At 44.5% G+C, this 15,771-nt stretch overlaps 1 protein-coding gene across 2 annotated transcripts in view; it reads right to left on the bottom strand.

The window, feature by feature from the left end:
* Window positions 1-15,771, bottom strand: part of WLS (Wnt ligand secretion mediator) — a 168,970-nt gene that overhangs the window by 18,691 nt on the left and 134,508 nt on the right. The window contains exon 12 of one of the 2 annotated variants that reach the window (XM_060206394.1): window positions 9,965-10,833. The exons of the other annotated variant lie outside the window; for it this stretch is intronic. Coding sequence (XP_060062377.1) covers window positions 10,724-10,833 — 110 coding nt within the window. The 3' untranslated portion in view covers window positions 9,965-10,723. Of the gene's footprint in view, window positions 1-9,964; window positions 10,834-15,771 lie in introns of those variants that run through there. 2 annotated transcript variants of the gene reach the window in all.

Consider the following 15,771-nt stretch of genomic DNA (forward strand, 5'->3'; position numbering starts at 1 on the left):
CCCACCTTCTGAACTCCAAAAAGGGTTTTGGTTCATATTCCCAGAGGGGGGAGAAATAATAGGGGGAAATGATTAGAGGGCTCTGAAATACGATTTTATCCAGATCCTGGGAAAAGAAGAAGAAAAAAGAAAAGATATTCCGAAGTAGTAATGGGTATAGGTGTGACTTAAAATGGAAGAGAAGGCAGGACCATAGGAAAAAAATATAGACAGACAGACAGATAGACAGTTATAGATCTTGGGAGAACCACTGCAGTTTCCAATGGAGGGAATGGGGACATAGAACTCTGGTGGAGGGAATGGTGTGGAGTTATACCTACAATGGTTATTGCGTAATTTTTTAAAATCACTAATAAAACATGAACCATAAGGATATGAGCATATTCAATCTCATTTGAAATACATGTAAAACTCAGTTGTTTTTTTTTTAGTGGTGGGTGGTAGTAGTCCCAGGGTTTTGTGAATGCCTGATTTCATTGTTGTGAGCCAGCTTATTTTTTTTTAATGCTTTTAAAATATTTTATTTATTTGTCTTAATGAAAGAGAGATCAGAGAGAAAAATACAGTAATCTGGCTTATGGTGGTACCAGGGATTGAACATGGGACCTGAGAACCTCAGGCATGAAAGTCTTTTTGCAAAACTATGCTTTTTCCTCAGCCTCTTCCCTGTTTTTATTTATTTATTTCCTTTTGTTGCCCTTGTTGTTTTATTGTTGTTGTTATTGTTGTTGTTGGATAGGATAGAGAGAGAAATGGAGAGAGGAGAGGAAGTCAGAGAGGGAGAGAGACAGACAGACACCTGCAGACCTGCTTCACCGCTTGTGAAGCGACTCCCCTGCAGGTGGGGATTTGGGGGCTTGAACCCGAATCCTTACACCGGTCCTTGTGCTTTGCACCACCTGCTCAGAGCAAGAGACAGACAGAGAGAGAGAGAGACAGAGAGAGAGAGACAGAGAGAGACCAGAGCACTGCTCAGATCTGGTTTATGGTGGTGCTGGGGATTGAACCTGGGACTTGAGAGCCTCAGGCATGGAAAGTCATTTGCAGAGCCATTATTCTGTCTTCCCATAAGGTGAGCCGTCTCTTTTCATTCAGATAAACAAGGAAGGGAAGATACCACCATTCCCATTTCCTCTAATGCCATAGAACCAGGGCTGAAACTTGGGTCACTTGCATGGTTGTACAGATGATCTACACCATGAACTCTTTCCAGCTCAAAAGTCAGCCTTTGCTTCTCCTCCTCCTCTTCCTAGTCTTCCCTCCTCTTCCTACTCTTCCTCCTCCTCCTCCTCCTCCTCTTCTTCCCCCTCTTCGTCTTCCTCCTCCTCTTTCTTTGGGATTTTCTTTCATTCTTTCCTTTTATTTTTCTTTTACTTCCTTTCTTTCTTTTTGCCTCTTGAAGTGATAAATAAAATTGGTGTTGGTAGAGAGCCGGGCGGTAGCACAGTGGGTTAAGCTCATGTGGCACAAAGCACAAGGACTGGCGTAAGGATCCCGGTTCGAGCCCCTGGCTCCCCACCTGCAGGGGAGTTGCTTCACAGGCAGTGAAGCAGGTCTGCAGGTGTCTTTCTTTCTCCCTCTCTGTCTTCCCCTCCTCTCTCCATTTCTCTCTGTCCTATCCTACAATAATAAAAAAAACAAGGGCAACAAAAAGGGAATACTAAATAAATAAATATTTTTTATAAAGCTGGCGTTGGCAAGCATGCAGACTTACAGGCTTCCTCATTCTGTGTACATATGTGTGTTGAGTGTGGGGAAAGTATTCTTGGTCTTGGAGGGCTCTTAGAGTTACTGGTATTAATGATAGAGGCTTTCCCCCAGTTTTTTTTTTTTTCACTGTCACTATTTCTTTTATTCCCTATTACCCCCTCCCATGCTCCCTTAACAGTCAACCACTGCTTAGACCAGGGCCTGCTTTGTGGCCGGATACTCCAGAAACACTGAATAGGAGAATGGGTGAACTTTGACCCCAGTCATTCCACTCTTAGGAATGATTCCTAAGGTAACAACCAGAGAGACAGAGGAAAAGATTTACATCTAGGGACATCCACATTAGTAAGTTTGTAATTAAGTCATTAAAATTATCTGGCAGACAATATAATGATGGATTTTCTAGATATAATGTATTGTGATAAAGTTTTGATTACTTTTGGGGAAGTAATTCTCTAGATACTTTTTTTAATTAAAAAAATTTATATTTATTTATTTACTTATTCTCTTTTGTTGCCCTTATTGTTTTATTGTTGTGGTTATTATTGTTGTTATTGATGTTGTCGTTGTTGGATAGGACAGAGAGAAATGGAGAGAGGAGGGGAAGACAGAGAGAGGGAGAGAAAGACAGACACCTGCAGACCTGCTTCACCGCTTGTGAAGCGACCCCCCTGCAGGTGGGGAGCCAGGGGCTTGAACCAGGATCCTTAAGCCGGTTATTGCGCTTCGTGCCAACTGTGCTTTAACCCGCTGCGCTACTGCCTGACTCCCTGCAGACACTTTCTATGGAGAATGATGCTACATATATATATATATATATATATATATATATATATATATATTTTTTTTTTTTTTTTTTTTTCAGTATTGTGCATGATACATGCAGAGGAACTGGTACATATGTACACGTATGTATTAAAAAAACTTCTGTCAAGACACACTTCGACATTTTAACTTATTTCTCTTAGAGGCTGTGGTTTTGTTTTCTTTTTATTAGTGATTGATTTAATATTGACGTACCAAGTCATACGATAACAGAAGTGTAATTCCTCACCTTTCCCACCCCCAGAGTTCTGTGTCCCCATTCCCTCCCTTGGAAACTGCAGTTGTTCTCCCAAAATCACAGATATGGGCTGAGCACTATTCCTATAATTGTCCATCTGTATTTTAATGTCTTTGCCCAGTGTTTCTATGGTCCTTCCTCCTCTTCCTTTATTTACTTTGTCTTTGTTGAGGGGGTTAGCGCTTTACAGTGCGATCACTGACATATGCATATAACTACGTAATAGTCCCCTGCCTGTGATTTTTAAATAGTCTACATGTTTGTCATTTTGTTGTTGTTGTTGGTTTCTCTTTTCTGTATGTTTCCCAAAGGTTCACATGCTTTGGGGATCAGGTACAAGTGGTGCTGTCCCCACATTGATCCAGCTGACGTCCTAGCAGCTGACAGTCTGACGACCCCTATCAGGGGAGGTGGCTTATCCAGTGACGAGGTCACTTCTTCTCTCTTATTGATTTTGCCTCCAGGGTTGTCACTGGAACTCGGTGTCTGCACTACAAATCTACTGCTCCTGGTGGCCATTTTTTTTTTCATTTTATTGGATAGGACAGAGAAATTGAGAGAGGAGGGGAAGACAGAGAGGGGAGAGACATCTGCAGACCTGCTTCACTACTTGTGAAGCGACCTCCCTGCAGGTGGGGAGCCAGGGGATCGAACCTGGATCCTTGTGCTTTGCGCTATGCGCACTTAATCCAGTGCTCTATTGCCCAGTCCCTGTTATTATTATTATTATTATTAAAAATATTTTCTTTCTGGGGGCCAGACAGTGGCGCACCTGGTTAAGTGCACACATTACAGTGCACAAGGACCTGGTTTCAAGTCCCTGGTTCCTACCTGCAGGGGGAGAGCTTCGCAAGTGGTGAAGCAGGACTGCAGGTGTCTCTGTCTCTCTCCCTCTCTATCTCCTATCTCAGTTTCTCTCTGTCTCTATCCAACAATAAGTAAACAAATAATCTTCAAAGATATTTTTTCTCTTTTTCTTTCTAGACTGTTCCTCCCCCCCAGAGTACTACTCAGCTTTGGCTAAAGGTGGTGCAGGGAATTCAGCCTGGGACCTTGGAGTCTCAGGCATGAGAGCCATTTTTCATAATCATTATACTATCCCCATCCGCTAAATATTAATTAATTGATGTATTGTGGGAGAAGGAGATACCAGAGTTTAGCTCTGGTTTATAGTGGTGCTGAGGATTGAACCTAGCACTTCAGAGTTTCAGGCATGGAAGTCTTTTGCCACAACCATTATGCTATCTCTCTTACCCTGTCACCACTTCTCAGTCTTAATTCCCTTTTTCACTTACTGGGTCACTTTCCACAGTTGCCCAGGAACTACCGCAGGTGGGCAGTGAAAACCCAGGAAAAAACTCCTGCCCGCCCAGGCATTACTTCCTTTGTGGATCTGGTGACCAAGGAAGAGTCTTTTTAAAAAATATATTTTTATTTATTTATTTTATTATTGGATAGACAGACAAAAGTTGAGAGGATGGTGGGGGCAGGGGGTGGTGAGAGAGAGAGAGAGAGAGAGAGAGAGCCAAACAGAGATACACCTGCAGTCCTGATTCACCAATTGTGAAACTCTCCCCCTGCAGGTAGGGACCAGGGTCTTGAATGTGGGTCCTTGTGCACTGTAATGTGCATCACTGTCTCCTCCTCCTCCTCCTCCTCTTCCTCCTCCTCCTCTTCCTCCTCCTCCTCCTTTCTCTCTCTCTCTGTCTCTCTGCCTCCAGGGTTATTGCTGGGGCTCAGTGCCTGCACCATGAATCCACTGCTCCTGGAGGCCATTCCCCCCCCCCCTTTGTTGCCCTTGTTGTCGTAGCCTTGTTGTGGTTATTATTGTTGTTGTTGATGTTGTTCTGTTGTTGGATAGGACAGAGAGAAATGGAGAGAGGAGGGGAAGACAGAGACAAGGAGAGAAAGACAGACACCTGCAGACCTGCTTCGCCTGTGAATCGACAACCCTGCAGGTGGGGAGCCAGGGGCTCAAACCGGGATCCTTACGCTGGTCCTTGCACTTTGCTCCGTGTGTGCTTAACCCGCTGTGCTACCACCAACCTCCTCTCTCTTTTTATTTTTCTTTCTCATTTATTTATTTATTACATTTTTCCCCACCAGGGCTATTTCTGGAGCTTGGTGCCTGGCATAAAGAATACACAGTTCCCAGTGGCCATTTCTTCTTCTTCTTCTTTCTCCTTCTTTTCCTTCTCCTCCTCCTTTCTTCTTTTCTTTCTCTCTCTCTCTCTCTCTTTGATAGGACAGAGAAAAATTAAGAGGGGGAGGGAGATAGAGAGAAAGACACCTGCAGACCTGTTTCACTGCTGGAGGAGCCTCCCCTCCTGCAGGTGGGGCTCGAACCTGGGTCCTTGCATATGGTATGTCTTCAACCAAGTGCACCACCACCCATCCCAGGAAGAATCTTAACAGTGTGGATTCTCAGTTTGGGGGAGTCCCACAACTGAGCCAGGCAAAGCTTCTCTGTAGGGACTGCGGAGGCACATTGGTTTAGCAGAGTGTGACAGCTCTTCTCTGTGGGTCACATCTGGTCTCTCAGTGCCCCTCAAGAGACGACCAGCCTAACTGGGCTTGAAGACCATCCTGACCATGATGTGCAAAGGGGGAGCCAGAGCTTCTGAGAAGCAAGGAGTAGGGCTCTGTGGGGCCTCAGGATTAGTAGAAATGGGAAAGACTTAGGCCACCTCGCCCCCAAAAGAAGGAGGCGGTAGCTACTTTTAGGGCTTCCGAGCACAGCTAGATACAGAGCCAGAATGCACCAAAAAACATTCACAATTACTAAGTTTCAAGGTCTGACTTCTATCTTGAGATGTTGCCAGGCAGCTGTTATTCTCCCTTGGGCCAGAAGAGAGCACACACACACCTTGAGTCGAGTTGGAGAACAGGCAGACTTTTTTTTTTTTTTTTCCCCAAGGCAGGAATAACATCACCCGAAAAGGTTATTTGGTTTTGAGAATTGCAGCTCCAAACAAAATCCTTGACTCTTCTGCTACAAACATGTAACTTAACAGATAGCGAGGTTCAGAGACTGAGCTCTTCTTACTAAACTTTGTAACTTCAGTTCTCTGACCTTGACCACTACCAGGTGGCAAAGGGAAAATATATGAATTATTGATTACAGACATTACACATGGAAAAGGAGTTTAGCATCAATGGTGTGTGTGTGTGTGTGTGTGTGTGTGTGTGTGTGTGAGTGATGGGGGAGAGGGAGATTTTTTTTTGTCTTGGGTGAAAACATAGTCATAAATCCTACAGCATTTCTCCCTTCTCACCTCCCCCTTCCAATTTTCCAGCATTTGAAACCAACCAACTTTGCAGTTGGAAAGAATGTAACTTTGGGGCCAGGTGGTGATGCACCTGGTTAAGCCCTCGCATTACAGGGCACAAGGACCCAGGTTCAAACCCCTGGTCCCCACCTGCAGGGGGAAACCTTCACAAGTGGTGAAGCAGTGCTGCTGGTGTCTGTCTCTCTCCCTTTTTATCTCCCCCTCCCCTCTCAATTTCTGTCTCTATTCAAAAATAGATAAATAAATAAATAAATAAAGCGGCCGGCCGGGTGGTGTTGTACCTGATTGAGCACACTTTACAATGTGCGAGGATCTGAGTTGAAGCCCCTGGCCTCTACCTGCAGGGGAGAAGCTTTGTGAGTGGTGAAGCAGGGCTGCAGGTGTCTCTCTGTCTTTTTCCCTCTCTATCACCCCCTTCCCTCTCATTTTCTGTCATTTTCTGGCTCTCTATCCAATAAGTAAAGATAATAAAAACTAAAAATTAAAAAAAAGTTATATTTCAAACTGTACCTCTTTTAGAAGGCAAGAATGTGATTTAACTATTGAAACTGCATGGGGGAATAACAAACAAACAAAAAACCTCCATGACAGGGTTATGTGTAAAGTCCTACAATTCAGTTAAAAACTATTGCTGAAAACAAAAGCATTAGTGGTGCTGATTTTTAAAATTCTAATGGTGGGAGTCGGGTGATAGTGCAGCGGATTAAGCACATGTGGCGCAAAGCACAAGCACCAGCTGAAGGATCCCAGTTCGTGCCTCAGCTCCCCACCTGCAGGGGGGTCGCTTCACGGGTAGTGAAGCAGATCTGCAGGTGTCTGTCTTTCTCTCCCCTCTCTGTCTTCCCCTCCTCTCTCCATTTCTCTCTGTCCTGTCCAATGACAGCAACAACAACAATAATAATAACCAGAACAATGATAAAACAAAAGGGGAAAAAATGGTCTCTGGGAGCAGTGGATTTGTGGTGCAGGCACCGAGCCCTGGCAATAACCTTAGAGGCAAAAAAAAAAAAATTCTAATGGTTAGCTGGTCACGGAAGCCAACATAATAAAATGTGGTTATTGTCCTTAAATAAAAAAAAGGCAATCTAATGCCATGTTCTTAGGGTGTCAAATTCTAGTTGTCGCTCATCCATTCCAGCTAGAATAAGACTGCAGCCAGAATGTCATGTCTGTAAACAGCGAGCACCTAGAATAGCCATAGTGGTCCTGAGGGTCTGCAGGAGGTGCTGGAGAATCGACATGGACAAGAACAGCAATTAGTAGGACGGGACTTCTATTCAGAACAGAGGGGGTACAGTCGTGACGGAAAGTCTGGTCTTGGTACTGAAGGGTCCGATAGACAATCAAAAGCAGCTACATATAGGTCCACCGGAACTTGCAGACACTCGACAACAGTTCAGGGAGTGGCTGGACAAACCTCCTGGTATCAGGAGAAAAGACTGAAACAGGCCTCCCTCCACAGGGAAACCCTACATGTAAAAACGGGATAGGCCAGACTTGGATGAATTGGGGGATGGTACTGACCTGGGTGGGGGGGGAAGTGTGTGACTTCCTGGTTCTGAGGTCTCTTCCCATTTCCCAACCTCTCCGGTTCATTCTACGCTCCAATATAGTCCATGATACTCAAGAAACCTCCAGCAGGGTCTACTGTTTAAGCTTGCTAGAGTACTGGCATCTGTTCTTCAAAGATCTTTCAGTAATTGATCTACTGACACTCCCCCAGAAATACGTTTTGTCAAGCTGCTCCCCACCCATCATCCAGGGACGGTGACTTTGTTCTTGCTTTTCCTTGAAGCCTGTGTTTAGAACACTCCTCCTCTGGTAGTGTGAATCTCCGAATCAACCAACTCCTCTGCTCTACTTTTGCTCTCGATTCTGGGTCTTATCTCCTCTGGGGGCTTATTCAGTCTCTCCAAGTTGCAGTGGTGATTCTGGTCATACAATCATCCTGCCCAAGTCTCTTACTATTGTTCTTAGAGCATCACCACTACTCCCCATCCCCAGAGCTCCTTATTCCAGCTTGCAGGTACACCAGGTATGGGGGACTCATCTCTGTTATTTCGTGTCTATGTGTCTTCTAGGCCTGATGAATAGTCTTATCAAAATAGACTTTGTTCTTTACTTTACCTATGATTTTTAAAAAAATATTTAATTTATTTATTCCCTTTATTTGCCCTTGATGTTTCATTGTTGTAGTTATTATTGCTGTCATTGTTGTTGGATAGGACAGAGAGAAATGGAGAGAGGAGGGGAAGACAGAGAGGGGGAGAGAAAGATAGACACCTGCAGACCTGCTTCACCACCTGTGAAGCGACTCCCCTGCAGGTAGGGAGCCAGGGGCTTGAACCGTGATCCTTACTCTGGTCCTTGTGCTTTGCGCCACCTGTGCTTGACCTGTTGCACTACTGCCCGAATCCCGATTTTTTAATTTTGTACTTCTGGCGTCTTTGTCCTTTGGTGCTAGTAAAATCTTACACATTAAAAATTCTTTTTATTTGTTAATTAGATAGAGACAGCCATAAATTGAGAGTGAAGGGGGGAAGAGAGGGAGAGAGACACCTGCAGCACTGCTTCACCACTTGCAAAGCTTTCCTCTTGCATGTGGGGGCTGGGGGATTGAACCCAGGTCCTTGCATGTTGTAATATGTGCTGTCAGCCAGGTGCACCACCAGCAGCCCCAGAAATCTCATTTTTTAAGACCTATCATTTTGTTTTTTCTCTTCTCCATAGGAGAAACTCTCCCTGGACTGCCAGGGACTAGAGGTCATATCTGTGTTTAAAAGTTAATTTTCCCTCCCAGGTGATGAGGTCAGAGCTATGTTGAATTCTCACACTGGCTGATCAGAAAAATGATCATTTGTGCACTAGTTGACACACCCTCAAATATTTACCAGATTGGGAAAGTACAATGCCCGAGTATTTCCTGTTACTAGTTACCATGCTTTCAGCCAAAATCATGGAACAAAGAGATGGGAGTCCCAAGTGGAGACAAAAATGGTTCTAATGTTCCCACATTCCAAGCAGCATTCTCTGAGAAGCAAGATACTCCCAAAATTGCTTTTGGAATTCCTTCCTTCCTTCCTTCCTCTCTCTCTCTCTCTCTGTCTGTCTTTCTTTTTACAAGAGAACTGCTCAGCTCTGGTTTATAGTGTTGTGGGGTGAGGAAGGATTGAATTTGGGACTTTGGAGCCTCAGGCACGAGAGACTTTTTGTATTATACTATCTACCCCCGCCCACAAAATTGTTTCTAAGACTCTGGAGAGAACACATTTATAAGGTTCTAGAGTTCAGAAAAGCATCTTCATAGGCACTGACTCATTTCATGTGCCCTGCAACTGTGAGGTATTCAAGGTTTATGAGGGCTGGTTTGTAAGTGAGAGAGAGGTCAGGTGGCTTCATCAAGATCACACTAGTCACAGGTCTTTGGCGGGAAACTGTGCCTCTAATATCAGATCCAGCATTCTGCCCCTCTGCTATACCACACTGTATCCCCAATGCCTGAATTAAGATACAGTGACCCAGTCTATTTGGGAACAAGGAGAGAAGGCAGACAGTCTGCTTCTGTGTCATAACCCCACCTCCTCTATTCTAGTTGGAAATCACAATCCACAGAGGGGATAACCATGCAGAAAACATCATCCTAATTCCAGAAGTAGTCAGCAGAAAATGTCCTGAGACATTTTGATCCAATGGTGAAATATTTCAATTTTCCGTAGTCACTCCCCCCAGTCCATGGAATCCACATGTTTGTAGAATATGCATGTTTGTACCTGCAGGCCAGGAGAACCATGTGTGCATATGTGTGCATAGATGTGTATTCATAAAGGTTTATTTGAATGATCAGATCAACTTGGGAGGCTGTCTGAAACATCTTATCAAAAGAAAACACATTTTAAGCAAGTTTAAAAAAGCTTTTCAGACCCAAAGGTCATTTAATACAATACAACCTACTGGAGGCATATAGCAAGAATTTTTTCTTAACCCACATTCAACAGACTGGTTAGTTTTGGATACACAGATTTGGTTTCAAAGCTGAAGTGGCTCTGGTCTTGATAGATCTTCTCATGAGATTCCGTGATTCAATATCCCATAAAAAATAGAAACACCTCATACTATGTCATAAAAAATAGGAATGCCTATCTACTGGCAAGTTAAATATTAATTCAGTAGGCTACTTGGCAATATAAATAGGGAAAAAAAAGTGATCCTGGACTAAAGTGAGAAGACTATGACACCAGACTTTCTTGGACTGCAAAGAACATTTATAAAATAAAAATCTACCCTAGCATCTAAAACAGGAAAGTGAATCAAACAGCTCCACTCCAAAGAGAGCCCAGCTGGCCCCAACCATCCCCAAACGAATACACCCCCAACACATGAGGTTCACTAACCAGCTGCTACAGATGTTTCTAGGTCACTAACAACAGTCACAGAACATGTGTCATACCAGAAGTTTTGTTATCATACACAACACATTAGTAGCTGAAGAAATCTTCCTCTGAGAGCAACCTGACAAACGTCCACGTGCCAGTCCAAAAGACCACAGCTAAGAGACAGGAGAATCTGTTTGCACAGTGAACTCTTTCTGGCGTGCTCCCCCTTCTAGTTAGAGGGGCTGGGGTGTGGGGGGGACAATCCCAGCCGGGTGCTGCATCTCCTTCTATTCCTGGGCCTCCTTGCGAGTCAACTTGTAAATCTCGGTGGGTCCATCCACGTGAGTGATAGTGGTGGTGAGTTGGAGTTCTTCCCCACTGTGGACACCCAGGTCGCCTGAAACAGGGTTTGGTTTGGTTTGGTTTTTGTTTGTTTGTTTGTTTTTGCACTAGATGTGTTCAGAGAGGAAAATGATGGATTCACCCAACTGGCAACCTACCTAGTGCCAGCCCTCTGTTATATTATATAGAAAACCACCGGGCAGAGCAGCTAAAACCAGGGACCTTCCCAACCTTTTTTTGCTCAGGTTTAGCAGGAATTTATCAGCCTTTCTGTCTCCCAGAGAGGAGAGATTAATCACAGATGAGTCACTTCACTGTACAAACTATTTGTCGTAATTATGAGCATTTAACAAGAGCATTCTTTGTGTTGGATGCTATTTTTGATGCTTTATATGTGATCATGTTTCATCCTCTCAGCCCTCTGGGGTGCTCAGGTCTGCAGTGAGAAAAAATGGGGGTTGGGGGACACAGGAGGTGGGGGACACGGGAGGTGGGGGACATGGGAGGTGGGGGACACAGGAGGTGGGGGTGCAGACACCCAGCATAGGCACGAACCAGGCGAGGAAGGGAGGTCTGACTTCAAGACCAGTACTGAGCTCTGGGTCAGCACAACACAGCTCCCAGCTGATGAGGGAGGCAGGCACACACACTTACACACTTGCTGTGAACAATTAAGGGGAGGGGGGGTAGTGTTTCACCAGGTTAAGTGCACATAGTACTAAGCACAAGGATCCACGTGAGGATTCCAGATTGAGCCCCTGGTTCTTCACCTGCGGGGGGGGGGGGGAGGGTCTCTTCACAAGTGGTGAGACAGATCTGCAGGTGTCTACCTCTCTTTCCCTCTCTATCTCCCCCCTCTCCTCTCGCAATTTCTCTCTGTCCTATCCGATAAAATGGAAAAAACGGCCGCTAGAAGCAGCAGCAGATTCATGTGCTGGTACTGAGCCCCAGTGATAACCCTTAACAAAGCAAAGCAAAGCAAAGCAAAGCAAAGCAAAGCAAAGCAAAGCAAAACAAAACACTAGTTAAAATGTTCATGGTATGTGGAAGAAGGCAAGACTCAAGACCGGTCAGGATGCTTTACATTGTAAAGTATGTTTGGGAACAATTCAAGGTTTTCTTCCTGGAAAAAAAATAATAACTTTCAGCTGCTCCTGTGACTTTTGAATTCATTATCAACCGATATTGAGGGTCCTCTGCTAAAATGGTGTTAAAACCTTTTCTTGAAGGTTAAGTCCTTAAAGTTTGCTCCTTGTCACAAGACAAAGGAAATGCAGAACTGGCAAGAGGAAGATAGGAAAACACTGGAATCCACTGGTTTCCAGTTCGGCTCTGTGTGCCTGTGCGCATGCATTTGTGGAAAGAGAGCTTTTCTAGTGAAAGACTATGAGTTAAGCTTGGTGCTTTTTTTAGCGTTTACATTGTGTACAAACAATTTCTATTTCTGGGATTGGAAGTTTTCCTAGCATATATCACTGAATTAACGAAGCCTTGCTTTCAACTGCATTCCATTCCAGAACTTACAACATCCAAGTTAGCTCCACTCTTTTCATTAATATTCTGTTGTCATAGGTTAAGAATCACTGGGCATCAGTGAGTCCAATAACCGCCAAACCCCAAGGGATACCCTAGACTCTGGCCCAACAAGCACTGTGACTGGTGTCCTCCTGCCTACCACATAGTATCACTAGTTCATTGAAGACCCATGTCTCATTGGCTTTGCAGGTGAATCAGCTATTATTATGATTATCTGGGGATGATTTTACCGGTCCCACTGGATTCTTAGTCTTTTAATTTCAGAAAGAGACTGAGAAGAGGGACGCTGCAGTACTGCTACACTGTTCATGAAGCTTGCACTGGCGTGTGGCCTGGGACCCCTACGTGGTTCTAGGGGCTCGTGGGTGGTAAAGTGTGTGTTTCGCCATGTGACCTCTCTCCTGGTTCACGCTTATTTTAAAATGCTGGCCTGTAACCCTCTACTACAATGGCATGTCCTGACAAGGATCTAATCCATTTCACTAGGGAATTGGTCCAGGCTCAGGCATGAAGCTTCATCTGTTCTCAGGCCAGAGCACAGGCCAATAGGGTGCAAAGAAAGGCTAGTGGCTTTATCCTGGAGACTACCTGGAGCCATGCTGAACCAGAACAATGAAGGAGTCTTTTCAGTTTAGTCTTCCCAGGTCACTAACTGGAATTCTTCCTGCTGTGACTTTTAGCCTTCTCAGCTCAAGCATAAGCCTCAAATTTCTTGGATTTGCATATCTGACTAATCACCACACCTTTAAAGCCAGGTTCAGAATCTGCATGTCTGTGTCAGTAGCCATAATTTCAAAGAGAGCCCAGGCCACCCCGTGGACCTCTGTTAATACCATTAACACTTCCAAGAGTTTACCTAAGAAATTCCTCTCACTGAATACTTACAAACAGATAAGAGGAGGACAGTGGAATTCTAGTTGGGGTTTGAATGAATGAAGATGCTGATTCTTTAAGCTTCGGATTTTCAATTAACAAGTCCTAGTAACTGTGTAAGATCCCTACAGAGCACTTGAAGAAATAGCTAAAACTACTTGAATTCTTTGTCCGTCTTAGTGGAGGACTATACCAGAATGCCAGATCAGGAGCCTGGCATTGCTCTAAGCACTTTCAAGCATGACTGTCTCAGTCCCTCACACCAGTGCTTTGACTAATTATTTTCTTCATTCCAAAATCCACTGAGGAAGACATGGAGGCACATGGAGAGATTTCAGTAACTTGTCCAGTGTTGAAGACACTAAATATTGATGTTGGATTCAAACCTGAGCAAGAAGGCTTCTGGAACCAGGTTCTCTCAATCTTCAGGCTAGGCTGATTTTGGAAATACTCAACCTTTTTTCATTAGCCATTGAGTGAGTCTGTCCATCTATGTTCAGTTTATGTTATAAACTTAGATATGTATACAATAAAGTCATCATCTTGGATGCATACAGCAATTTGGACGGATTGTTCAACGTACAATGATTTGGATAAACTGTCAGTGAACAACCTAAGCGCACTGACATTAAAGGGAAATGAGACATCAACATTTACCGTATGTCCAGTTAGGGGACTAGGGGGCCCTGTTAATTTCTTTTTGAGTTGTGCAGACATTGAGGTTCAATGAGGCAACTGATTTCTCTCAGGAGAGAGCGAGGATGAAGATTCCACTAGTGAGACCCTGGATAGTAGAAGCCATACTCACAACTGCTTTTTTTTTTTTTTGAAGACAACTTTAAAAAAATATATTTATTTTATTCCCTTTTGTTGCCCTTGTTGTTTTTTTGTTATTGTTGTAGTTATTATTGATATCGTAGTTGTTGGATAAGACAGAGAGAAATGGAGAACGGAGGGGAAGACAGGAGGAGAGAAAGACAAGATACCCGCAGGCCTACTTCACCGCTTGTGAAGCGACCTACCTGCAGGTGGGGAGCCGGGGGCTCAAACCGGGATCCTTATGCCAGTCCTTGTGTTTTGTTTTGCGCCACCTGCGCTTAACCCGCTGCGCTACTGCCAGACTCCCACAGCTGGTTTTATAGTGTCTTGAAGGCCAACTTTCTCCCATAGGGAATGGATATAGCAGTGAGGCAATAACTGTAGGAGTAGGAATCCCACCACCAGTTTGTCTGCAAATTCAAATTCCATGGATTCTTCCAAAGTCAAGCTCCATCCACCACCTGTTCTTTCAGCTCTGCTGCTCAGTACACAAAACAGCTGAAAGTCTTTTTGGCCTAAGACAATCCCATCCTCCTCTCTCCCCACCCTCTCCCCAAATCCTTCTTATTTGTGGGAAGAGAAATGATAAAGCAAAAGGCAAGAATTCTCCCTTTCATATTAGAATTCTTTCCCTAGTTATGGGAAAGTTCATCTCAGCTAAAAACAATCTGATGATGGTCTGTTTATAACCACTGCAAATTCAGACTATTTCTGGCATCATGCTTCATCTGAGAAGACTAGTAATAGACTCATAGCTGTGATGTCACAGACATGGAGTGTTTCTAACTTCCTGGAACACATACTGGGGACCCAGAGAGTTTGCACTAGAATAAGATAAGGAGGAGGTCGGCTTCCTAAGACAGGCTGCACTTTAGTGACAGTTCTTGGTATTTCTGTGACTACTTTGGTAAAAAAAAAGGAGAAAAGGGGGTCTGGGCGATAGCACAGTGGGTTAAGCACAAATGACTCAAAGTGCAAGGACCAGCATAAGGATCCCAGTTTGAGCCCCCAGCTCCCCACCTGCAGGGGAGTCACCTCACAGGCAATGAAGCAGGTCTGCAGGTGTCTGTCTTTCTCTCCCCCTCTCTGTCTTATCCTCCTCTCTCCATTTCTCTCTGTCCTATCCAACAAAAACAACAACAACAACAACAGCAATAACAACAACAAGGGCAATAAATGGCCTCCAGGAGCAGTGGATTCGCAGGCACAGAGCCCCAGCGATAACCCTGAAGAAGAAGAAGAAGAAGAAGAAGAAGAAGAAGAAGAAGAAGAAGAAGAAGAAGAAGAAGAAGAAGAAGAAGAAGAAGAAGAAGAAGAAGAAAGGAAGAGGAGAAGGAGGGGAAGGAGGAGGAGAAGGAGAAGAAGAAGAAGAAAAACTGCTAAGATTATGCTAAGGTTGTTTCACAGAGCAGAAAGGGGGAGAGCAGAAGTCTTCCAAATATGTTTATTTAATATTATTCGATACTGGGAGTCGGGCGGTAGCGCAGCGGGTTAAGCGCAGGTGGCACAAAGTGCAAGGACAAGCGTAGGGTCCTGGTTCAAACCCCCGGCTCCCCACCTGCAGGGGAGTCGCTTCACAGGCGGTGAAGCAGGTCTGCAGGTGTCTGTCTTTCTCTCCCCTCTCTGTCTTCCCTTCCTCTCTCCATTTCTCTCTGTCCTGCCCAACAACAACCACATCAAGAAAAAAAAAGATAAGCCAGATGGGCTGGAGAGATAGCTCACTGGGTAGAGAGCATGCCTTGTCCTGTGCAGGTGCAAGCCCCAC

The sequence above is a fragment of the Erinaceus europaeus genome, chromosome 13 (assembly GCF_950295315.1).
Source record: "Erinaceus europaeus chromosome 13, mEriEur2.1, whole genome shotgun sequence".
In the NCBI taxonomy this organism is placed as follows: Eukaryota; Metazoa; Chordata; class Mammalia; order Eulipotyphla; family Erinaceidae; genus Erinaceus; species Erinaceus europaeus.